At 39.7% G+C, this 24783-nt stretch overlaps 1 protein-coding gene across 2 annotated transcripts in view; it reads right to left on the reverse strand.

The window, feature by feature from the left end:
* Positions 1 to 2045: 2045 nt before the first annotated feature.
* The window catches only part of OSBPL2 (oxysterol binding protein like 2), a 69028-nt gene continuing 46290 nt past the window's right edge, over positions 2046 to 24783 (reverse strand). The window contains exons 8-14 of one of the 2 annotated variants that reach the window (XM_063296968.1): positions 23392 to 23499; positions 22255 to 22344; positions 20828 to 20951; positions 18767 to 18886; positions 11547 to 11670; positions 9549 to 9639; positions 2046 to 6374 (exon numbers count right to left, since the gene is read on the reverse strand). In XM_063296968.1, coding sequence (XP_063153038.1) covers positions 6272 to 6374; positions 9549 to 9639; positions 11547 to 11670; positions 18767 to 18886; positions 20828 to 20951; positions 22255 to 22344; positions 23392 to 23499 — 760 coding nt within the window. In that variant the 3' untranslated portion in view covers positions 2046 to 6271. The remainder of the gene's footprint in view (positions 6375 to 9548; positions 9640 to 11546; positions 11671 to 18766; positions 18887 to 20827; positions 20952 to 22254; positions 22345 to 23391; positions 23500 to 24783) is intronic. The other variant, XM_063296969.1, reaches the window with a different exon arrangement.

A 24783-nucleotide genomic window follows, 5' to 3' on the forward strand; every position in this document is an offset into this window, starting at 1 on the left:
GCTGTGGCCCCGCTTCTGCCTGCCTTCGGCTATTGTGCTGTGTCACGTCGCCGGGCGGGAGGGGAGGGGAGGGGAGGGGAGGGGAGGGGCTTTGTTGCTGCGGGAGCGTTGCGCCCTTGGCGTACGGAGAAGCGCATCCTTCGACGGAAGCGTGCTGTGCGAGCGGGAAGCTTGCGTTGTTGCATGGGGCCCTCCCGTAGATTTCGTCCCCTGTTGCATTTACACTAGAAAACCATACACTATAATTATCCGTTTTTTAAAAAGATACGTTAACCCGCTTCCTCCCCAGCCTATCAGGGCGGCCACTCCTCCGATGATCTCCAGGACCAGCAAAGGCTCGTGTTTGTGCTGGGTTGCTTGAACCAAGGTGGGAGGCGTTCCTTCCAAAACGCCCCACCGGCGATCCTTGCAATGCGAACTTGACTTCGCTCCCATCTCCACGCGCCTATGATTAAAATACTACTTAAAATACCTAACACCTAAGGATAGCCTGATGCTAGATGAAGAAATCAGGGCTTGCTATTACGGCGGAGATGCAAGACTCCAGGCCGCGTCTGAAAGGTTGAGCGTCGCGGATGAGCGTCGCGGAACGGGATCTTTCACGAAGCTAAATATGCAGGGAAAAATATGTTTTGGGGGCGTTATTTAAAGTAGCTTGGGGAGGGCAGCATTATTTGTCCAGCCTGAGTTTGCTGGAAAAGAGGAGAATGCAGAAGAGCTGTGCTCACACAAGCTAAACCTTGCTGAAGAAAACTCCCATTTTAACTGTTCTGCCCATACAACCTGTGATGGATGCTGCAAAACTTTGTACAGGTAGTCCTCGCTTAACAACCACAATTGAGACCAGAATTTCGGTTGCTAAGCAGTCATTAAGTGAATCTGACCCAATTTTATGGCCTTTTGTTGTGCCAGTCATTAAGTGATCACTGTGATCATTAAGCAAACCATGTGGTCGTTAAGCAAATTGCAGTTTCCCATTAATTTTGCTTGCCAGAAGGCCAGCCAGGAAGGTCGAAAATGGCGATGACATGACCACAGGATGCTGCAAGTCATAAATCCAAACCACCTGCCAAGGGCCCAAATTACGACCACGTGACCGCCGGGACGCTGTGACAGTTGTATTAGCATCGGTTGTAAGTCGGTTTTTTCAGCACCGTTGTAAGTCTGAACCATCACTAAACAAATGGTTATTAAGTCAGGACTACCTGTACTTGTTTGCCCGAGTTGCCTCCTGCAGTAAAACTCTTGGCTTGCAAGGGTTTGGATTTCTCCCTCAATGCAGTATCATGAGATAGGCTTTCACTGTTGCCTTCTGTTGCATTACTGTTCTAACCCTTGTTAGGGTAATTGAGAGGGGAAGCCTCTTAGAATCGAAGCAGCGTATAAACCTGGATCAGTGGATTCGACGAGGGTGCTCTAGAAAAGCGGCTGATCCACCCACTTGCTGTGTGAAGCCAGTGACAAAGCAAGGACCAGAAACTCCAGGTCTTCTCCAAAACAGCCTTTATTTGCATTGACACTTTTAACATTTATGTCCACAAACCTGTACAGACTTCTCTAAAAAGGTAAATATGAATTCGTATAGTTAATATAGATGGGTATTGACAGTCGTTAAATATTATAAAAATAAATCCATTTCACTAAAGCCTTTTTTTATTATTAATATCCTCCAACATGTTCATGTAACATGGATAAGGCGAAAACCGCAGCAGGCATATTCTGCCAGGAAGCGCTCTTCGGGACAAGCCCCATGGGAGTTACCTGAAGATGCAGCGGGGTACGGTCTGCCCCAAGAACTGCGGGATGCTTCTCCGCAAGCCCGCTGGTCCCAAATGGGAATTTCCAAGAAATTCCAGGTGGATTGTGCCGTGTACTACTACTACTACTATTATTATTATTATCATTATCATTATTAACAACAGGAATTAACAACAGCAAAATAAAGAACACAAAACAGAATGGTGGTAGCAGCAGCAGAAATGAATTGGGGAAGTTAGAGCTGGTAACAAATGTTTCTCTGTGTAAGCGTGTGCTTTTCCCCCTCCCCCACATGCTCTAAAAATCATACAAAAAATCATCTTCATTAGAACCATTTGCTTTATAGGTATTTAAATATTGCTTTATTTTACAATTAAACCCAAACCACTGAAGAATTTTAAGAGGCAACATTACAGTAGATTATCAAATGAAGAATTAAAACATGACATCTACATTTGCAACATTAAAATAGAATACAGAATACACAGAATACAACAAACATAGAAAGACTGAAGAGCCACATGGGTATTGACAGTCGTTAAATATTATAAAAATAAACACACAGGTACCTGAACTGTTTGGATTATTACAGCAATTTCTTTTTCAGGATTACAGGCTACCTGAGTGTCAACAGTTAGTAATCCGAAGTCTCTAGTTTTGGGTAAGAACTTTGAGAATCAAAGAAAAACTTTAAGAAACTAATTATAGATGGTCCTGATTCACATATTTGTGCATTAACTTACTAAAAATAATCTATCATATGATTTAGAACTTATATTTATGAAGTAGGTTTTAGTCTAATATCCTACGTTGACGACCAAGGATTTTCAAAGATGCCTAAGAGAAAAGGCCCACATATTAATCCACCCCAAACTGTATGGAAGGTGCAGTAGTAATAAACTTAATTATGTTTATCAAACTCAATCCATCAAAAAGGTGCAATTTTCACACTTTTCTCTTTACATTTAAAGACTAATAATGTAAACCAAGTCATTACTTAGCAGGAACTTATATTTTTTTCTAGTTTTTTTAAAGCTATACTTTCCAGTTAATATCCACTTGTCAGAGAATTTAATGAATTAGTAGTGTTACATAAATCTAGCATCTTGTTGAACTGATCTAAAAATAATGCTACCTGCTCACCTGCACGTTGCATTGGGGAAGAGAGTGAAGACTAGCAAAGGTTTGTGGACGTGTTACATTCCTGCAGGATTTATTTCGGAATAGGAAATTGCATGTTTGTTTCATAGCCTGCTGCCGTCATGCTATTCTAGAAATGGCCTAGTGCTAGTCTTCATGGTTATTTCTTGCTACTACTTAATGATCAGACCGTATCTATTGTGAAGTCAACCTAATGGCCTATTGTCACAGCAAGACAAAGCAATTAATCCACAGAGCTTTATTTACTCCGGTGTTGCAATACAGCACCAGGGACATGTGTACGGAATTCTTCCCAATGCTGAAGTGTGAGGGGAACACCACTATCTGCAAATTAAGAACTTTGGGTGTTGACCCATAGCCCTGGAGTCACGCTAAGGTATACACGAGCCTTAATTCAGAACAAGGTACCAAGGAAAACACAATGGAAGCAAGCAGCCAAGAAAATAACTATTTTTTCCACATTAAAAAATATCTGGTTTAAGTTAATACCTATCTTAACATCTACCATGATTAATTTTAAAAGTGCTTTTTCTCCCATGTAAGTGTCAAATGTAAGGCAGTGCTTAGGTTTGTGAAGGTGGTACTTATAATAAGTGCAGGTAAAATGTAAACTAAGTGACTATCTTTTTCATAAGGGAAAAAAAGATAATATTAAAGCTTTTAAGGTCATCAAACTTTAGTGTGCATTTTAATTCTACTCTCTTTTGAAGCATCATATTTAGAATAGTACTCTACAGTAGGTTAGAAATGAAATATACATATGTGGGAGAATGGACTTGCAGTTTAAGAATTATTTTCCAATACCATTAATCATTTGCAGAGAAACAAATTAGCTGAGTTATGCTTCCCACTATTTCTACTGGACAACAGATTTTCTGCAGCCTTATTTTACATCATCTTTGAAATGCACGGCTCAGCCAGTCACCAAGTCATAAACCTGTAGTATAGTACAGTGTTTCTCAACCGTGGCAGCTTGAAGATGTGTGGACTTCAACTCCCAGGACTCAAGCTGCCACGGTTCAGAAACACTGGTATAGTATATGCCTCAGCTGGTATAGAAGATGAGTCACGAAGACCTAATTTAAATGTATTTTCAGTAGAGACTGATTATACAAAAGATGTGATGAAAAACACTCACTTTCTTTAAAATCAATTTTAATTTCAATTTAAAATAACCAAAGATTGCATTTTCCTCCAACAGCATACTGTAATTTGGAAATATCCCTTGGAAAAAATTTTTTTTTTTAAAAAGGTCCAACTGTTTCCAAAATTAATGTTATTCCTTCAAAATATTAATGCAAGACACCTGCATTTATCTATATGTTCAAATTAAGATACGTTTGGCTCAACCCGTTCCAAAACCTTTTACTAATAAAAGGATACAATGACTTTATCCGGGGAGAAAAAGTAAGTTTCTATCGCCCCCTACTTTCACATCTTTTGGGGGTTAGACCTTGAAATACTGTACCCCAACAGCTGGTCTGTGTATAACCTTACTGTTCAGACACTGAGATCAAAGGATTAACAAGAGCAATATAAGCAGCCAATTTTATTATTTTTTTTGCCAATTCTGTCAAAAATCAACTGCTGGAAGCAATATTCACTGTTTCTACCAAAAAAATAGAAGGACCCAAGACTTTCTGGACTGGGATACAGATTAGGTAAATTAATCCATAACAATAAAAATGCATGCTGATTCATGGGAAACATATTAAGAAAGAAAGGACAATATTTGAAAATACAGCCAGACTAGTATGATGCAAGTAATCTCAGGGACCAGCCAAGCACTTTGATGCCCTGTGCAATAAATGAATGTGAAGCTGCAATACATAGCAAATTCGGATAACCAACAGCATAAAATTAAGAGCTAACAACATATTAACTGCTTGTCCAAGGCAATTCCCTTGAAAGTGTACTTTATTGCCTCAAGTATTTTCATGGTAACTCTTTTGCTGGAAATGTTAATGAAATGTAATTAAAAATGCTGCAAATATTCCTGTACCATAGGCATTATATAAATAATGTTTATGGGGCTATAATCAAATCTTTAATCATTTCATTGTTTTTAAGCTCTCGCTGATTTACCATTTAACAGCAAGGCAGGTTATCTCCAATTTGGTAGGTTTCACTAACTCAATGATCTAGCAAATATCACCGTGTTTATAAAACCCACACATATTGTCAATATTTGCTAGAAATAAGTGAAAAGAAAAACCCTCTTTCCCTCCCAATTCAAACAGCTCAAGGGTTATATGGTTTTGACATGTTTCAAACTGCAAAGCCTAAACCAATTCTCGAGGAAATTCTACCAAGTGTAGATCCAGTAAAAGCGTCCATTATATCGTTCAGCTTTTGCCAGATTGAGAAATTGCTTTTCAAGAATCTGTTATCAGTTGTGATGCAAGGAAGTACTTCAGGAAAAAAAAAATCCAAAATAAGTAGGAACTTTTGCAGATGTACCTTGCAGACAAATTGAAAGTGGAAGAAGGATGGATAAATAAAGGGAAATCAGTCTCCCAAAGCAGAACTGGAAACACACATTTCTGAACAAAGCAAGAAGTATGATTTCTTACATGATATTTACATGACATCCAAGTTCCTATAAATATCCCCAAAGCCACCTGGGTTTTAAGACAAAACATTTTGAAACTTCAGACACACTAGAGTTTGTTGTTTTTGACACTTACCAACCAGCCCAACATTCAATAGAGTAATTCCTTTTTTAAAAAAAATCACAGATACTTCATTTAATCAATAAATCACAGTGCCCAAAGACTGAGGCAAAATGGAAAAACTGCTCCTGAAAATTTAGGCTATCTCTACTGTATGTTGTCAAGCTTTTAAAAGTCAGAGCATTCAAAGACTCCTGCGGATTTTAGTCACTCTTGATTCTCACTAGAAACCTTTCCAACAGGCCCAACTGCATAGCTATTATACTAACGTGTCCCTGTGGCCTCCAAGTTATGAATACTTAAAAGGTATCTTTTATTGTTGATTTTTTTAAAAAAGTACCTAGCTTCTCTTTTTAAGAAAGGATCTATTTCCCCACCCATTATAGCAAGTCAATTCTGACCAAAAAATAAAATATGAAATGATAAAATTGAAGGAAGCTAACAAAACCATGCAAGCATCTTTCCCCATTACATAATTTCATGTTGCAGCTTCAGGAAAACGAGTTACAGCACTTCAGTATTTTGGCAAATGTACATGACAAAACCTTGATCAGTGATGGATGATTTTCATTGCTTTAGGGAAAAAAAAAATTTTTTTTCTTGTCATGACATAGCCCAATAGCCGCTGGACTCATTTAAGTCTACCAATTCTGGGCAAAAGAGCATCTGTGTTCAAGGTTTCAATATATATCCGGACAGTCAAAGAAATTTCTATCAAAATATCCTCCCGAGTATAACCAGTCAGCAGTCCCAGTATATGGATTAGTGCCATGGTAAAACCATCTGTGGGGGGGGGGAGAGAAGGAAAATAGAAGAAAGGTAGTTAAATTCAGCAAAATAAATAATAGTAATAATAATAATAATATTAATGATGATGATGATGGAGAAAGGAGAAGGGGAAGAAGAAGGGAGGAAGAGGAAGAAGAGGAGAACCCTCCATGTGTAGAATGGGGAATTAAAAGAAATGGAGCTCTATGCAAAAACCACATGTCATGTACCCATCTGTTTTCAAAACACATCAATGGAGCAGAATTTTGTCTTTGTATTCTGGGGCATCTCCTGGTAACTCAATTGTTGGTATATCTCCGAGTTATTGAACTATCTACATCAGGTTCTGCCCCAGCATTCCACTGCAGTAAACTACTTCGCTATTATACAAACCTAGGAAGGCACCTTAAACTGAGCCAGATGTAGTTCAATCTTGATTATAAAGACCGAGTATAACTCTCCAAGGTCTCAGACTAGGCCATTTCATGACTTATCACTGGAACCTTCTGTGTGTAAGTATGCAGCAATGTAATAGTAATGGGGAACTAAGTGGCTTGCTGATACCTTTCTCCTTTAGAGGATGGAGAAAGACACAAGGAGATCAGCTATTCTTGATTTAACATTATCTAGTAGAAAATGCTTAGTTGAATAGCCAGAACATTTGGGGAAAATGTAATGATGGAGTCCTTGATTTTAAGAGAAAGTACAGTTTGTGTAGTAACTGTGTGAGCTGGACCATAGGGAAGGCTGAGTGAAGGAAGATAGATGCTTTTGAACTGTGGTGTTGGAGGAAAATTCTGAGAGTGCCTTGGACTGCAAGATCAAACCAGTCCATCCTCCAGGAAATAAAGCCAGACTGCTCACTTGAGGGAATGATATTAAAGGCAAAACTGAAGTACTTTGGCCACATAATGAGAAGACAGGACACCCTGGAGAAGATGCTGATGCTAGGGAGAGTGGAGGGCAAAAGGAAGAGGGGCCGACCAAGGGCAAGATGGATGGATGATATTCTAGAGGTGACGGACTCGTCCCTGGGGGAGCTGGGGGTTGTGACAACCGACAGGAAGCTCTGGCATGGGCTGGTCCATGAAGTCACGAAGAGTCGGAAGTAACTGAACGAATAAACAACAACAGTTTTGTGTAGTTGAATGCATACCTTAGACTTCAAAAAACCACATTATAATAATAACCTCAAAGCAATGATAAATAAGATCCCATGGCAGGAGAAGCTAATGAGAAAAGAAGCTCCAGAGGAGTGGGAATTCCTTAAAAAAGGAGCTATAAGTTACACTTGCCAACAGTTCCAGTGAGAAAAAAAGAATGGAGGTGAAGCTACTGTGGCTGCACAAAAAGCTTAATGAAGATCCAAAAAGAGAAAAAAGGCCACACAGGAGGTGAAAAGAGGGAAGAGATCAAAGGAAGATTACAGAGAAAGACAGGCTGGAATCATAGCAATGTCAAAAAAAGGTTGAGGTTGGCCAAGGATGTTGAAAGCAGTAAGAAGCCTCTTCAGGTATGTTCAAAATAAAAAAGGAATGAATCAGTAGATTGGCAGCTTGATGAAGATTGTGAAATCCTAACAGCTGACAAAGAAAGGGTGGACCTATTTAACTATTATTTTGGCCTGGACATCTCCAAACAAGATGGTATGTTTCATGGTTGTTTTACAGTGTATGCTTTGAATTTTAAACTTAATTATTTATCTATCTGGGTTTTTTTTAATCCAAATTACAGATTTGGGGAATTGTATGCCACTCAGAGCCACTTGATTGGGGTGGTCAATAAGCCCTGTAAATAAAGAAATAAATCTGTTCCACCAAGAGTTGTGAGGAGCAGGTATCAAACCTAAGAAGAACAGAAAGAAGATCAGAGAATGCCTGTTTACTCTGAATGACTTTAAATTTCCAGGACCAGGTAAACTGCATCTAGGGCACTAAAGGGACTGGCTTATGGTCTTTAATGTCTATTTACTTTAAAGTTTAGTAACAATGAACTTTTCTGCATTATCTTTAAGAAATTCCTGAAGAATGGCCAAAATGCCAGAGGAGGAGAACTGTCCTTATCATCAAGGATGGGAAAATGGAGATCCAGGGAACTATACGCTGTCAATCTGAGGTCAAAAGGAAAACTCTAAAGCAGATCATAAAACACTCAATCTGCAAGCAACTTAGAAACCATTATGAATCCACCTGGAGGGACAGGATTCAGTCCTTCACATTTTTTATTAGTCCCTTTGATGAAGGTGTGAAGAGAATCCTTAACAAATTTGCATCTGAGACAAAAATTAGATAGGACAGCTAATATCCTGAGAGACAGAAATCCAAAGTGAACCTGAAAGGTTAAAGAAATGGACTGAAAACACAGAATGAAATTTAGCAGCGCAAGTGTGAAATTCTTCACTTGGGAAACAAATTAAATGCAGAATGCAGGAGACTTTGGCTTGGCAACGGTACTTGGGAAGCACATCTTGGGAAGAGGAATTAATTGCAAAATGAGTACAAGCCAACCATGTGACGTGGCTCCAAAAAAGACAAATGCAATTTTAGGCTACATCAGGTATAGTTTACAAGTTATGGGAAGTAACTGCTCTGTTTTACACTTTACTGATTACGTCTCACCTCTAGTATTGTGTTCAGCTCCAGGGCTTTTGGCAGAATCTGGTAAGAAGGTTCAGGGAAGGACAGTGAGGATTATTAAGGGACTAGAAACTCAGCCTTATGAAGAGAAGACTGGGTTGGGTGGGGAAGGAAATGACAGCTCTTTTCAAGTATCTGAAAGGTGTCACACAGAAGAAAGGCCCAGCGGGATAGGACAGAATAAGGAATAATAACTAGATAGTCTGTGTTGCCTGTTTGCCTCTTTAATCTTTATTTTGCACATTCTTCCTATAGTAAAAGAAAATTTAAACTAATGCTGTGCTTTTCAACCTATTAAAAAAAAAATCCCCCCTGTGAAAAATGACCGAGGAAACCAAATTTTACTCTACACAGCAAATCATTCCTGCTTGCATTCACAAAAAGATCACTTCCCTCCTAACGGAAAGCATGAACTTTAAAACTGAAAACCTAATTTAAAAAACACTCAGGTAAGATGACAAAAGAGACTGTCAGGTGATGAGAGGCTACACAGTTCCACTGCAGGCACCTGAAGCGGTCAGCGCCCTTTCCCACTGCCAGAACCACGAATTACCTTGTCCTCCACTCGGTTTCATCTTTCGCACGTTCCTTGCGAGCCGCTCTCTGCTTCTCTTCTAGCCTCTCTTTTTCTTTGCTAGCCAGATCTGACAGATATTTCAACAGGGATGGATTATTTCATGAAAAGGGCAAATGAAATTGCAGATAATTTTTTTTTTAAAAGCAGATCATTTTAAGACCAACTTTAATACTTCTTCATGAATCTGAACAATTTATTTGGATTTCTACTTGCTCCAGTGTAGCTTTCCCTACTTGAGACCCTCACAATAGGTTGCACTAAACATTCCATCATCTCTGACCAGCACGATCAAAGACTCATTGGCGTGGGTGACAGAATTTGTCATTCAACCTCTCTAGCAGATTTTAGGTCGAGAAAGGCTGCTTCCACCTAAACAATTGCACTTGGATATCAGAAAACCAATGGAAACAAAGCAAACCATAACATTAGAACACTAAGTAAATTTATTTATTTATTTATCTATCTATCTATCTGATTTCTATAGCCGCCCATCTCAGCGAGTGGCTCTGGACTGAAATATACCATGTCAGTCATTATCGTGGACCCTCAGCTGTCTACTGATGCTCAAGCCAAAGTTCTGACAAGATACTCAGAGAGATAAAATCTGTAGTTATAGGGTATGTGCAAAAGATCCATTTAACCACATTTACATGTGCCCCTAGAAGGGCAAATGTAACACCGCTGCTGCAGGAGCTGCATTGGGTATCAGTTTGCTGCGGGGTCCAATTCAAGGTGTTGGTCATCACCTTTAAAGCCTACATGGCATGGGGTCCAGGCTACCTGAGGGACCACCTCTTCCCCATCACATCAGCCTGTCCCACCCGATCATGCAGAGAGGGTATGCTGCGGACCCCGTCTGCAAGAGAACTCCGTCAGGCGGGGTCCAGGAGGTGGGCCTTCTCTGCAGTGGTGCCTGCCCTGTGGAACACACTGCCCCCGGAGGTGAGATTGGCCCCATTGCTCCTGGCCTTCCGGAGGAGTCTGAAGACCTGGCTCTGCTGCCTCACTTGGGGCAGAGAGAGTAGTAGTTCTGCATGGGGATGGCTGGTATCTTAGACCACTCCTCCCACGTATGGACTGTATCGGATTCTCTTGCCACTTGGATTTTATTTATATTCTTATTTTTACTCTTATTTTTATATTTATTCATTAAAAGTAATAATATATTTATATATTGTATTTATATTGGATGTTTGCTGTTTTAATTGACTATTTTATTGTAAACCGCCCAGAGTCCCCCGATGGGAGGGGATAAATTTAATAAATAAATAAAAATAAAACCACCAAACCTTCCCATTTATGAAAACACCCCCACAAAGATAATGAAGCAGAGCAGCTCCAAAACCATTAAAGAAGGAACTTGACAGAGCTGAATAAAACAGATCACTCTGCACTCAATCAACAGAGAACACTGACAGAAAAAACCTGACCTCAAGGCATCAGGGGTTTGGTATATCCTATTATTTTCATCAACTAGAGTTTTAATTGTAAGACTTGATACCTGAAGCCTTAAAAAGGATTATACAAATGGTATATGAGGATTTTTTTAAAAATATGTAGAAAATGTTTCTACCATTCACCCTTCAGTAAAATCCCCTCTGTGCCCTAAAACGGGGGTGCACAACTTCTACCAGACCCACAGCATGCCAGGGACCTCACTTCAAAAAGTAGTACTGAGGCCGTGATACAAACTAAATTTGATATGATTGACCCGAAGAACAATTAACATGATTATTCTCCATTCATAAATGTAATGATTTTCCTGATCTGTCACATTAAAAATTACAATTTTATAACAAGGTTTAGAAACTACACTCAACACTTTGGGGAAATCAGGATGGACACTTCAAAATCAAAGGATCCTTGGAAAGTGTAGAAGAGGATAAGAAACATGTGCATCAAATCCGAAAGAAAAACATAGCTTTACTTAAGGTTTCTAATCTGTGAGGGTAATGCCCGCCTGCATACACATACCTATCTCTCCATTTTCCATATGCCTTATGTCTGGTCTCAACCGACAGTCAGTAGGAGCCAATCCTTCTTCCATGCCCTTCTCCAATTCATTGAGAGTGACAGCAAAACTGGAGAAGTTGTACATCTGAAACAGAAACAGGAATGTAAACACACAGCATACCGTGCAAATCATCTTCCTCTTTCAAGGATTGCACTGGTATTAGCCCACATGCTATAGACAGAACAATGATCAGTAAGAGTGGTTCAGCCAGGTATCACTGGTGCTTTAGTAGAGAGATGCCAGACTTTTATAGCCAGATTGTCTGTTCCCCAGAAACCCATGTAGCAATTTTTTTTTTGCATACAATTTTTTATTAAGGATTTTGAGTACGATAGTAAAAACTAATACAAACTAAAGAAAGAAAAAATAGTAAGAAAGAATAAAAAGTGCAACAAGAAAGAAAGAAAAAGGAGAAAAGAAAGAATATGATAAAGAAAAATGTATAAAGTAGTGACTTCCAACCTTCAATACAAGTATAGACAAATTTAGTAACTCTTCACCCCTATAAGGTTACAAAGATATCTCTTCATCCCATATCCCATCCCTTATCTATAAGCAAATCCATAAAACATCAACTTTTCAAACCCGGTGTCAGCAAAAAGTCCATAAAGGATTGCCAGAACTTAGCAAATAAATATTTTAACCTTGATCAAATAAACCAACTTTATATTCCTTCGTTTTACTTTTAACTTAATTTTTAATTCATTCAAATATTGTCATAGGATTTGATTTCTCTTCAATTCTTTATCCTGTCGCACAGACATTTTCAAGGGTTTAACGAGCCTCTTTTGTAGATCCTACAACATAACATTTTCCAGGTCATTCTCTTCGTTTGTCATTTGTATTTTCTCTTTCATTTTAAAAACTTCAGCCAGTTTCTTTTGTATATCCAATAAAGCGTCCTTTTCCAAATCATTCTCTTGGCCTGTCATTTGTAGTTCCATTTTCAGTACTTTATCTTTCTTGTCAGACAATTTGCTCCACATCTGTCATTCCCTCATTGACATCTTTTGGACATAATGTATCCATAGAGTCAGACATCATTACTGACATTGTTCAAATTGTAGCTAATTTTTGGCTCCATTCTTGAAAGATCTCATTTAATATTTCCAATGTTATAACGTTTTGTGTCATTTTGTAAGTCTCAGTTAACTAACACCAGAAGTTGGCTTCTATTTTTTCCCCTTCCTCTTAGAATCCTTAGTCCCCTCTAGTGTCCAGTTTCTAAAATCATAAGGTCACTTATCTTTGTTATGAACCAAGATAGCCAAAATAACTCTGGTTCCCATGAGAAGCTATTTATTCTTTAAAGTTATTTCCAAAATCTTATTGTAAAAGTCAATATTCCAAATTTAACTGGGCTCTTAATCCATTTATAACTTTCTTAGATCAAAATCTTATTTAGCTTTTTGCTGTTTATTTCAAATACTTTAAATTCTTAAGTGTTATGGAGATTGCAGGCAAGGAAGGAGAGGGCGCCTTCCGGGGGGAAAACGCACTCACAGTGTAGAAGACCTTGGGCATCTGGCCAAGAAGTTCAGGCAGGACCCGCCTTAGAGTTTCTGGAGTTTTTCCCTTAGAGCCTGCTAGTTTTGCTCAGTTTCACAAGATTCTGTTTGTATGGTAGAAACAATAAAGACTACAGCTTCATTCCTGGCTCAGTGTAGTTTCGTCGTCTTACCCCTGACATTCTTCAGCAAAGGATCGTTACCTTGTCGTGGTGCTGGAGCTTGAGCACCTCAATGATGCCGTGAGCTAAACCGTGAAGGGCCACCCAAGACGGGAAGGTCATGACAGAGAGGTCAGACTAAATGCGATCCCTGGGGAAGGTAATGGCAACCCACCCCAGTATTCTTGCCGTGAAAACAAAAAATGGATCAGTACAACCAGAGATATGTCGGTATACCATCGGAAGATGAGACGCCCAGGTCGGAAGATGGTCAAAATGCTACTGGGGAGGAACAGAGGATGAGTTCAACTAGCCCCAGACATGATGACGCAGCTAGCTCAAAGCCAAAAGGATGGCTAGCAGCCGACGGTGCTGGTGGTGAACGGCGAATCCGATGTTCTAAGGATCAACACACCATTGGAACCTGGAATGTAAGATCTATGAGCCAGGGCAAATTGGATGTGGTTATTGGTGAGATGTCAAGATTAAAGATAGACATTTTGGGCGTCAGTGAACTGAAATGGACTGGAATGGGCCACTTCACATCAAATGACCACCAGATCTACTACTGTGGACAAGAGGACCACAGAAGAAATGGAGTAGCCTTCATAATTAATAGTAAAGTGGCTAAAGCAGTGCTTGGATACAATCCAAAAAACGACAGAATGATCTCAATTCGAATTCAGGGCAAGCCATCTAACATCACAGTGATCCAAATATACGCCCCAACCACAGATGCTGAAGAAGCTGAAGTAGAGCAGTTCTATGAGGATCTGCAGCACCTACTGGACAACACGCCTAAAAGAGATGTTATTTTCATCATGGGAGACTGGAATGCTAAGGTGGGCAGTTCTATGAGGATCTGCAGCACCTACTGGACAACATGCCTAAAAGATATGTTATTTTCATCACGGGAGATTGGAATGCTAAGGTGGGCAGTCAAATGACACCTGGAATTACAGGTGAGCATGGCCTGGGAGAACAAAACGAAGCAGGACATAGGCTGATAGAATTTTGCCAAGACAACTCACTCTGCATAACAAACACTCTCTTCCAACAACCTAAGAGACGGCTTTATACATGGACTTCACCAGATGGACAACACCGAAATCAGATTGACTACATCCTTTGCAGCCAAAGGTGGTGGACATCTATACAGTCAGTAAAAACAAGACCTGGAGCGGACTGTAGTTCTGATCACGAACTTCTTATTGCACAATTTAGGATCAGACTAAAGAGATTAGGGAAGACCCACAGATCAGCTAGATATGAGCTCACTAATATTCCTAAGGAATATGCAGTGGAGGTGAAGAATCGATTTAAGGGACTGGACTTAGTAGATAGGGTCCCGGAAGAACTATGGACAGAAGTTCGCAACATTGTTCAGGAGGCAGCAACAAAATACATCCCAAAGAAAGAGAAAACCAAGAAGGCAAAGTGGCTGTCTGTTGAGACACTAGAAGTAGCCCAAGAAAGAAGGAAAGCAAAAGGCAACAGTGATAGGGGGAGATATGCCCAATTAAATGCGAAATTCCAGAGGTTAGCCAGAAGAGATAAGGAATTATTTTTAAACAAGCAATGCGCGGAAGTGGAAGAAGACAATAGAACAGGAAGGACAAGAGACCTCTTCCAGAAAATTAGAAACATCGGAGGTAAATTCCAGGCCAAAATGGGTATGATCAAAAACAAAGATGGCAAGGACCTAACAGAAGAAGAAGAGATCAAAAAAGGTGGCAAGAATATACAGAAGACCTGTATAGGAAGGTTAACAATATCGGGGATAGCTTTGACGGTGTGGTCAGTGAGCTAGAGCCAGACATCCTGAAGAGTGAGGTTGAGTGGGCCTTAAGAAGCATTGCTAATAGCAAGGCAGCAGGAGACGACGGCATCCCAGCTGAACTGTTCAAAATCTTGCAAGATGACGCTGTCAAGGTAATGCATGCTATATGCCAGCAAATTTGGAAAACACAAGAATGGCCATCAGATTGGAAAAAATCAACTTACATCCCCATACCAAAAAAGGGACACACTAAAGAATATTCAAACTATCAAACAGTGGCACTCATTTCACATGCCAGTAAGGTAACGCTCAAGATCCTGCAAGGTAGACTTCAGCAGTTCATGGAGCGAGAATTGCCAGATGTACAAGCTGGGTTTAGAAAAGGCAGAGGAACTAGGGACCAAATTGCCAATATCCGCTGGATAATGGAAAAAGCCAGGGAGTTTCAGAAAAACATCTATTTCTGTTTTATTGACTATTCTAAAGCCTTTGACTGTGTGGACCATAACAAATTGTGGCGAACTGCTGTCCTGTGGTCTCACGAGGAGCAGCCATCCAGAGCACATGTGGGCGATCTCCTGTCCTCTCCCTATCCAGAGAGGTTCCAAAGAACTGGTCTACTCACCAATTCTTTGGTCTTTGCCGATGTCATTGGCTCCACTCTCATGGAGACATCTTCAGTTCACCATGCCTCCCCTGGAAGTTTCATGTATCAATTCTTGAAATATTCCAAAGGCAAAGACAATCACGAAAGCCTCCAGTTCAATTTGTGCCGCTGCTATGAGTGCATTAATTACACTCAGTTTTGTCATGAATTTGTACTAAGGGAAAAGTAATCACTATGTATGAAGATTCCTGTACTGAGCCTTAGGTACAGTTAGGTGATCTTAAGGTGCATTCCTATCTTCACATTCTAGGCTCACCAACAGCATTTCTTTCTTTTCAAATGTTTGGTTCCTGATTTTCTTATGACTGGTTCTTTCCATGCTGATTACTGTATATATATTTGTGTCTTTGAGTCAGTGTTGGCTCCTGCAGACTAGTCCCTGCAGTTTTATTGGCAAGGGTTTTCAGAGGTGGCTTGCCCTGGCCTTCTTCTTCCTAGGGCTGAGAGAGAGGGACTGGCCCAAGGTTGCCCAGCTGGCTTCGTGCCTAAGGCAGGACTCTTGGTTTCTAGCCTGATGCCTAAATCACCACACCAAACTGGTGCTTACCTGTGTTAAATACTGCTCTGTATTTTTGAAGGCTGTTCCTGGTCTGTTTTTCTCTGTGAATTTTAATTTTTTTAAGCTTTAGGTAAAGGTAAAGGTTTCCCTTGACGTAAAGTCCAGTCGAGTCCGACTCTAGGGGGCGGTGCTCATCTCGGTTTCAAAGCCAAAGAGCTGGCGTTTGTCCGTAGACACTTCCGTGGTCATGTGGCCAGCATGACGACTCGGAACGCCGTTACCTTCCCGCCAAAGCGGTACCTATTGATCTACTCACATTTGCATGTTTTCGAACTGCTAGGTTGGCAGGAGCTGGGACTAGCAACGGGAGCTCACCCCGCCGCACGGTTTCGAACCGCCGACCTTCCGATCGGCAACTCAGTGGTTTAACCCGCAGCGCCACCGCGTCCCTTTTTAAGCTTTAGATATGGGCTATTTCTGACATTTTAGTGCAATGTTTAACAGGTACATGCATACATCTGCTACGATTTCAACTGAGCTGGAGTTTCTTTATGCTTCTTATTTCCTGTTCCATCTACCCAAGCAGAAGGGTACCAGTGTTTATATGGCTGTGAAAGGGTTAAACTACATAAGCTGACCATGTGGCTTAACATAACAAATAATGAATTAAGTTAACCTTGTTTCCTCGCACCACTTTCTCCAGCATCCACAGAAAAGAAAACAAAGCTTACCCTTCCGTTTTCAATATAAGTAGTTTATTATTATATCTGAACCCTAGACTGCTATTGGTCTCAATTAAGGTTTGTTGTGAAGTTGACTAATCAAACTATAGCTAGGTTTCAGCACAATTTGTCTTGTTTAAGATTAAATGTGCTACGGTTAATCAGGAATGGAAATAAAATCTAACATTCTGGCTGTGCTGGTAATTTCCACTTGCATCATGATGAAGCATTTTATATTGTGATACTGAATAGGCCCTAAGTAATACTGGTTATTTGTGAACAAGTTTTTCTGTATCTAAGCTTGTCTTGAAGATCAGAAAAATAGGGGTAAAAGGGCTTTCTCTCTCTCTCTCTCTCTCTCTCTCTGTATATGTGTGTGTGTACACACACACACACACTCACCCCTAAAAAGTTTTAAAAGGGAACAAATTTACCCTTTTATCTCATATGATTTCCCTAACCAAGTCCCCAAAACTGCTACTAGTTTCTTTGAGAGCAGAGAGTAGAAGATGCAAAGATAACTTCCATGACAGGTGTCAAGTCAAATCTTAAGCTATCAGATTATTAACAGAACAAGGACAAGGCAGTTTCCTGCATCAAAAACCTTCACTTAAACAGTTTTTCGTTTTGGTTTGAAATAAAAGAGATTTCCTTATCTTCATATAATCATAAGGAGTCAGAAGGAGGAAAATAAATAGTTCAGTTAAATCTACCTGTTTATTTTCTGGAAATTGTTCTTATATGCCAATGATATTATGGCTTTTCTTGATAACTATACAATGTCATGACTGAAGTATGTTCAAATTATACAGCAATACAATTTATATTCTGGTTCAATTATGAATTGCAGTAAGTCTAATTTGTTGCCATTTGGATCTACTTTATCTATAAATTTGGAAGGAAAGTGAAGATGAGGACAACCAACAGGAAGGTGGATAGACTCAGTTACAGTGGTGATGGATGCACCAGGTTGAACCCTGAAGGACCAGGTTAGGGACAGCGTCTTGAAGAACATCAATCTCGGCAAACGCTGAAAGTTGACACTGACTTGATGGCACAAAATCAAAATATCTATAATTACTGTAGGAGAGGTTCAACTTAATATCAACCTGTTTATCCATCCAAGTTGCAGAAAAACTCATGGCTAATAATCAATTTTACAGCATCAGAATTAACACTACTTCAAGTATTCTACAACTTCTGTTCCTTTATTTATTCACAGAACTCTTTCAATATTCTAAAAAAGAAATATGTAAAGTTTTTTTTATCTACTGATGTACTTTTGGTCAAATATATAAAAACATAAACCCATTTCTGTAAGGGTTGCCTATTCTAACAGACTCAGTCTCACAAGCAGATGCTTAAGGAAAACTGGTTTATTGAAAGAATAGTGTGCAAATACAAAGAAAGCTGGGAATGAGCAAAAGCGCGCCAAATACAAACTAAAAACCCTCGCTTCAAACCCGATCCCGCCCTAGCTCCCACTTAGCAACCACCCCCACCCAGGTGTTGGCAACCATCACACATCGGCCTGAGAAAGTAACCTTGAACACATGCAATAACCCAAACATACATTCCTCAGTTACAGTAAAGAGATTACAGCCTGACACGGCTGAAAATCTCCTCCCAGCAAACGTGAGACACGGATCAGGAAATCGACATGCGAAATGTCACGATGTATTCAGTACATTGGAACGATGAACATGACATACTGCCCCCCTTAAAGAAACCTAAATTAAGGAGCAGGCTTGGCAGGGTAGGCAGCATGAAAACGGGCCACTAAAAGAGGGGAGTGAACATCGCGGCCAATAATTTCCAATATTCCAACTCCTGAGCATCTTACCTGTGATGAATTTGATGGCCTTGAGTTTATCCTCCAGAGTAGCTTGCTGCCAGGTATAACTTGCACAGTCTCTTGAATCTCTGGCATATCATCGGCTTCATCATTTTCAGGATCATCTCTCTTACAATGAAATAATTACATATATTCAATCAAAAGAGTATCAAGGAACTTCTGAGCTACTTTCATAGGTTCCATTTAGGCACAACATTTCCTGGTTGCTTACACCAAAGGCTCTGGAGATCTTAAATAGGAAACTATGGTTTAAGGGCTCCCAGTATAACGACACTTTCCCCCAAATTACCCATTTTGGATATTTTTGGGGGTGGATTTAAATACCACAAAGAGCTCTCTGTTGCTGGATAAGGAAATGGGAAGAAGAAACTGAGCATCCAAGCTCATTTATGGTGCAATGAACACAGATCTGCTGAAGCAGCCACATTATGGCTCAATCAGGGAAAGTCTCACTCTCATTCACTGCAGCACAGGCAATTTATTACACACTTTATTACACACATACATACATACATACTCCTTACACTATTCCTTTCCAGGCTAAGCTATGTTATTCAAAACAGAAGGAAAAGAGTAAAATAAGTTAAAGGCAGGAGATTAAAAAAAAAAAGCATACTGTATCTGGTTCACATCATCCCTGTTAATTTTACTTCCCCATAATTTTCTATCCTTAAAAACCATCTTTGCTTCAGCCACATCCATATACCAATACATACACTACCTTTTATTCATTAAAGTCACTTCTCTCCTCTGTGCCAATGTCTGTTCCTACCTTATTCTCACTTTTGTTCTTTTCATCACAATCCCCCATACCCACAAGGACTAAAAATCCCTCTTCTTTCAATTTCACCCCTTTGCCCGCTCATTTTATCAACAATTGCTCTAGAAGCCCCCCTTTTCTTCTGGTGCTGTTCTTCTGCCTCCCCACTCCTCTGGGGATAAATGGGCAGCTAGAAAGCAATGCTGCTTTTAATATTAAATTCTAGGCAAAAATAACCATAGAGCTTCAGCTGCATATAATTAACAAAACAATCAGCAACAATCTATAAACTGAAATAGGCATATGAAGTAGCCTATGATAAGTCTCCATTGTATCCCTTTAACTTCTAAGTATTTTAAAACATTTTATTATTAAACAATATTACAAAGTTTTGTGTGCTATGAACAATCTCTGTTTGAATTTTCTATCCCAGCCACCCATCGTATGGCTTAACACCAAGGGCTCTGATTAAAGCAAGGTTTTCAGTTTTTATCTTGTTTAATAAAAAAATATATTCTCAAGAAGTATCAAATCAATGTCAAACAACTTGCAAAGTATAAACTAATCAGGATATTTGAGTTTAGGGACATTACAATTTGATGCTGCTTGGAGATTTGTTATCAGCGAAATACGGAACAAATGGGAAGCAAAATGACAAAGTTCTCCTGTTTCTAAAGAGATTTCATTAAAGATTTAATAGAACTGTTGATTCTGTATTCAAGAATTGGAACAGTAAAGGTACAAAATTAAAGCACATGCTCACTTTATAGCTTAAAAAATGCACACCTGAACCATTCCCACCTTAAGAATTTAAGACAGGAAGTTGTGCAACTCCCAAAAAGCAACTTTGCCCAGGGCCCATTCCAAAACAGTACTGCATTTCCCACTAAAGACAGCAGGATTATATTCAATGTTGCATTTTCATTCAGGCCCTTTGATCTAGAGAGGCCCCTAGGAATGGAAGATGGAACAAAACAATTTTCACTAATTCCCCCTTTCTCCTGCCATCTCACAGTTCTCCACAGGTTCTTGAAATCCCTAGAAAAGACTGGGAGCCGTTGCAACGAATTGCAGAGGGAAGGGAGAGCAATGGAAAGGGATGTACAACACTTCCATCTTGTCCCTGGTTGAGCAGAACATAACCCTGGGTATTCCCAGAACTTAACAATGTAAAGGAAGGTGTCCTTATCATAGCCTAAGCAACGATCATCCCACTTGCACTGTATCCTATTGAGAGAACGATTTTCTTTAAAAGAAGAAATGCAAGCTCCCCTCTGCGTAAAACTTACCGGCTTTGGTTTCTTCTGATCACCACCTCTCCTCTCGTTCTTCTTGTAGTTTTCGTAAGCGTAAGGATCAACGCACCACAAACATTCTGTCCATTTCCCATAGATCACCGAGAGTTTCTTCTTACTGTTTTTAAAGGAAACTTCAGTTCACTCGGGTGCTGTACATTTCCAACCCAGTTAAAATCTGATAGAACCTAATTCAGCCTAACAGTACAAACGAAATAGGTATCATTCTTAATATGGCCTGATGTGGACAATTATGAGATTAGCCTTTATAACATGGAGGATTTCTCACTAGCCATCAGTGCTGTAATGTTATTTCCCTTCCCCACATCAGGTGATCTGGAACAGGGGTGGCAAAAAACACCCACGGTGGCGCGAAAAGCCGTCATATCTGCATTTGCTGGAAAGAACGAAAACTCAAAATGTAGAAATGCAACTTCTAGCAGGATTCAGCATTCTCTCACCTTAGGATCGCACCTTCCACATCTTGGGTCTTTTGAGAAACTAACCATAAACACATAAAAGTTCTAAGAGAAAAAGCAGTCAATTTATTCCCAGAACAGCAATCTAGAAATTAAATTAGGTGACTTTTAGTTATTGTAGCTATTTCAGCAAAATAGGAAAATGGGGATGGGATGGGATGGGTTAAGAGATCTGTAAGACAATCTTATATTTACTTTATACTCCAGACTGCAGGAACTAATAATAAAATCCAGTATTGGGATTCTGGTTTTTCTTATTACGCATATTTTAAAAATAGAGCCCGTTTTTTTCCCTTTTGGGTCCTTCTAAAACAGAAGCAACAGCTGCTAGCCTTCAACAACTCCACCACCTTCCTTTCTTGCTTGAGGCCCAACTGTCTACGGACCAGAACGGCTGCATAAGGCCAAAGTGCTGTTTCTACTGTGCCCAAAAGGGAAGACAAGAACCCCTCCTTTTGTTTGTGAAGCTTGTTCCAAGCAGGGGAAAAATAGATAAGCTTTTAAAAAAAATACTAAAACTATGCATTGACATGATGCACAGTTATATTCCAAAACTAACTTTTAAGCACATTTGAGGGCTGACTTGGATTAGCACTGGATTGGTGTTATTGCAAGAGGGAAAAGGGTGCTAAATCAGACAGAGGTTTGCAAACTTTTTGAGGCTACAGAACCTGATTTGTTTTAAAGAAGAAATTCCTGGAACCCCTGATCAAGAGGGGTGGGGCTTCTGAATGCCAGATGACAAGCTCTGCCCTTTCCACCTGAGTGACCAGGAAGGAAAAATCTCTCCACTTCAGTCCCTTGCAGAAAGTCCCCCCCACCCCCCTTAGTCCTGCAGAACCCATTCAGGTCTTCATGGCACCCAGTTTGAACAACCCCAAACCTGAGAATGGTAATGAAACTCAGCTTTTGGAGAAGCATGAAAGCACAGTGACCACTTACTTTTTGTCCTGAATGTAGCCCTCTATTCTGTGAAGCTCTTTACCAAACAGGCCACACGGTTTAAAGTTAAGAATACATTTATCTCCAGTACTATAAAAGGAAGACAAAACAGGTTACAAAGCACTGAGGTCTCAAAATGGAAAAAGCTTCTCCCCATTCAGCACCTGCATCACTTGATGTTGCTAGTCACCATGTTCTGACCACACAGCCACTCATGGAGTGTTTTAACGTGGTTTGAGAGAGAGGGCCTATTGTTCCAGAGAATGGGAAAGAAAAATGACAGACTAGAACAGCAGGCACATACAAGGCCATCCTCACATCTAGAAGGATGTTCAACATTGTGGCCATTGCATTTTTTTTTCGTGTCAGAAGCACCTACCAAGGCACTTCTGTGTTGAAAGGATTTGCCGGTGACGTCACCGTTGCCTGGGGGACACCCGAGGGGGCTCCTTTCATGTCCCTGTTATTTTTCGCACCGAAGTGGTACCTATTCATCTACTTGCATTTGCATGCTTTCGAACTGCTAGGTTAGCAGGAGCTGGGACAAGTTGATGGGAGCTCACCCCATCACGTGGCTTGCACTCTTGGGTTTCAAACTGCCGAGCTGCCGAGCTTAATGGTCCTCTGACTCAGAGTCTTAATCACTGAGCTACCATGGCCCCATTGGCCACTGCATAATAAGAAAGGACAGCAGATCTTAAACTGGTTTCTTTGGACAGATATTTCAACCCCGCTGAGTTCAAAAAACAATATTGCAGCCTGCACCAGAAGCAGTTTTCTTTATCAAGTTTTTGCACCCAACTCCTAAACAGCTTGTTGGAATCAAGAAGCTTTAAAAATTCTACAGGAGAAACCTGTTCAGAAGGAAGCTTTTGGAAAAATTCCAGCAATAGCAGAGATTTCTCACATATTCTGCTCCCTGCATTAGAAAGAAATCTAACATTTCTCTAACACAGGCTCATCCCTTCCCACCAAACAGGAGAGAGAGATTAAAACCCACCCAAACAAATCAATATCCCCAAACTGCTTCGGCCAATGGTCAGAACGAGATGGACACACTGATGTTGGACACGCTTCAAGTGATATATTACATTTGACAGTTTTCAGAATGCACAATGTCATATAAATGAAAGTTACCTGTGATTTATAATTTCTACTGTTCCATACTGTTCTATCCAGAGCTTTCCAATAATTACATTATGTACACAACAGGTAGGGTTAGTCCAAGTGTAAGCTTCGTTATGTCTATGAGTGGAGAAAAGAAGGCTGATCAGATGCTTAGAAAACAAAATGAAAAAGAAAAAATGATATTTGAAATAAACTGTCATGTATCAATTTATCAGGTAATAAACACCTGTTTTTTGTACTGCACATTTGACCTTTGACTGTGTACAAAGATGCGTACGAAAAGGGTGCTACACAGTATATAAAAGGAAAATAAACAGATCTGTTTTGTTACTAAGCACCCATCCTGATGACATTCCAAAAGAGATTGAAAACCTGGTTATTCTCCAAGGTCTTGGGGTAGGATTGTGGTGAGCCCCTGTAAGATTCACTTACAAACAACAGTCACTTGTTGAGATGGGCGGCTATACAAGCTGATTAAATAAATAAATAAATAAATAATTTAGATTTGGTTTTGTTTCTTATTTTCCTTTCTGGATGCAAATCTCTGTGTCGTTTTTTACTTTATTAAGCAGGATTTTATTGATGTAAAGTGCTCAGACTTGCCAGACTTCCTTTAAATTTATGTAAATGAATGAATGTTTATTAAAATAAAACTGAAAACAAACTAGTTTTTAAAACCATAATAAAAACATCATCAACAAAGCAACTACAAACAAGATGGTTGTAATGTTTAAAACACTGTTTTCTAAAGCGACAATTGATTGGAGGGAAGGGTACCACGATAAAATATGTTTTTGAAGTTACTCAATAACCTGAAAAGATTGGCAGTGATTTGTAATAGCTTCACACTGTAGGCAGGTTAGGCTAAAGCAGTAAATATGAGCAGATGATTTTACTGGAGCTTCTAAACCAAAATCTTACATTCCTGCCAGCACCAACACCCTTGAAACTTCTGAAACTTACTCAAGATACGATTTCACCAAATATAAAATCCTAGAACTGACAACTGTTGGCAGAGTGCTAGAAAGCATTTGGCCCAGGAGAGATCAGAAAAGTCACACATCAGGCATTTCTATAAAAATAATTTTATTTACAGAAAACAAACATATTTAAAGGCTGTTTGCTGAGAGGAGAGATTTCTCTCAGCTGCATATTTTCTGCAAGCCTACACAGAAGGGAAACTGAAACTAAAACAAGTCCAGGCAAGTTCTTCTCCCCAGGTGCAAAAATTAACATCCAAAAAGAGGCCAATTAAATTCAACCGCTTCACCTGGCCAAAATGATTAGTTACCATAGTAACCTTAATCTGTAGTAGAAAACATATTAACAACACCACCCACTTAATGTTTGGCAAAATATGTCCTTGATCTACCAAAGGTAGAACATCAGCAAACTGAAACA

The sequence above is a fragment of the Candoia aspera genome, chromosome 3 (assembly GCF_035149785.1).
Source record: "Candoia aspera isolate rCanAsp1 chromosome 3, rCanAsp1.hap2, whole genome shotgun sequence".
Classification (NCBI taxonomy): Eukaryota; Metazoa; Chordata; class Lepidosauria; order Squamata; family Boidae; genus Candoia; species Candoia aspera.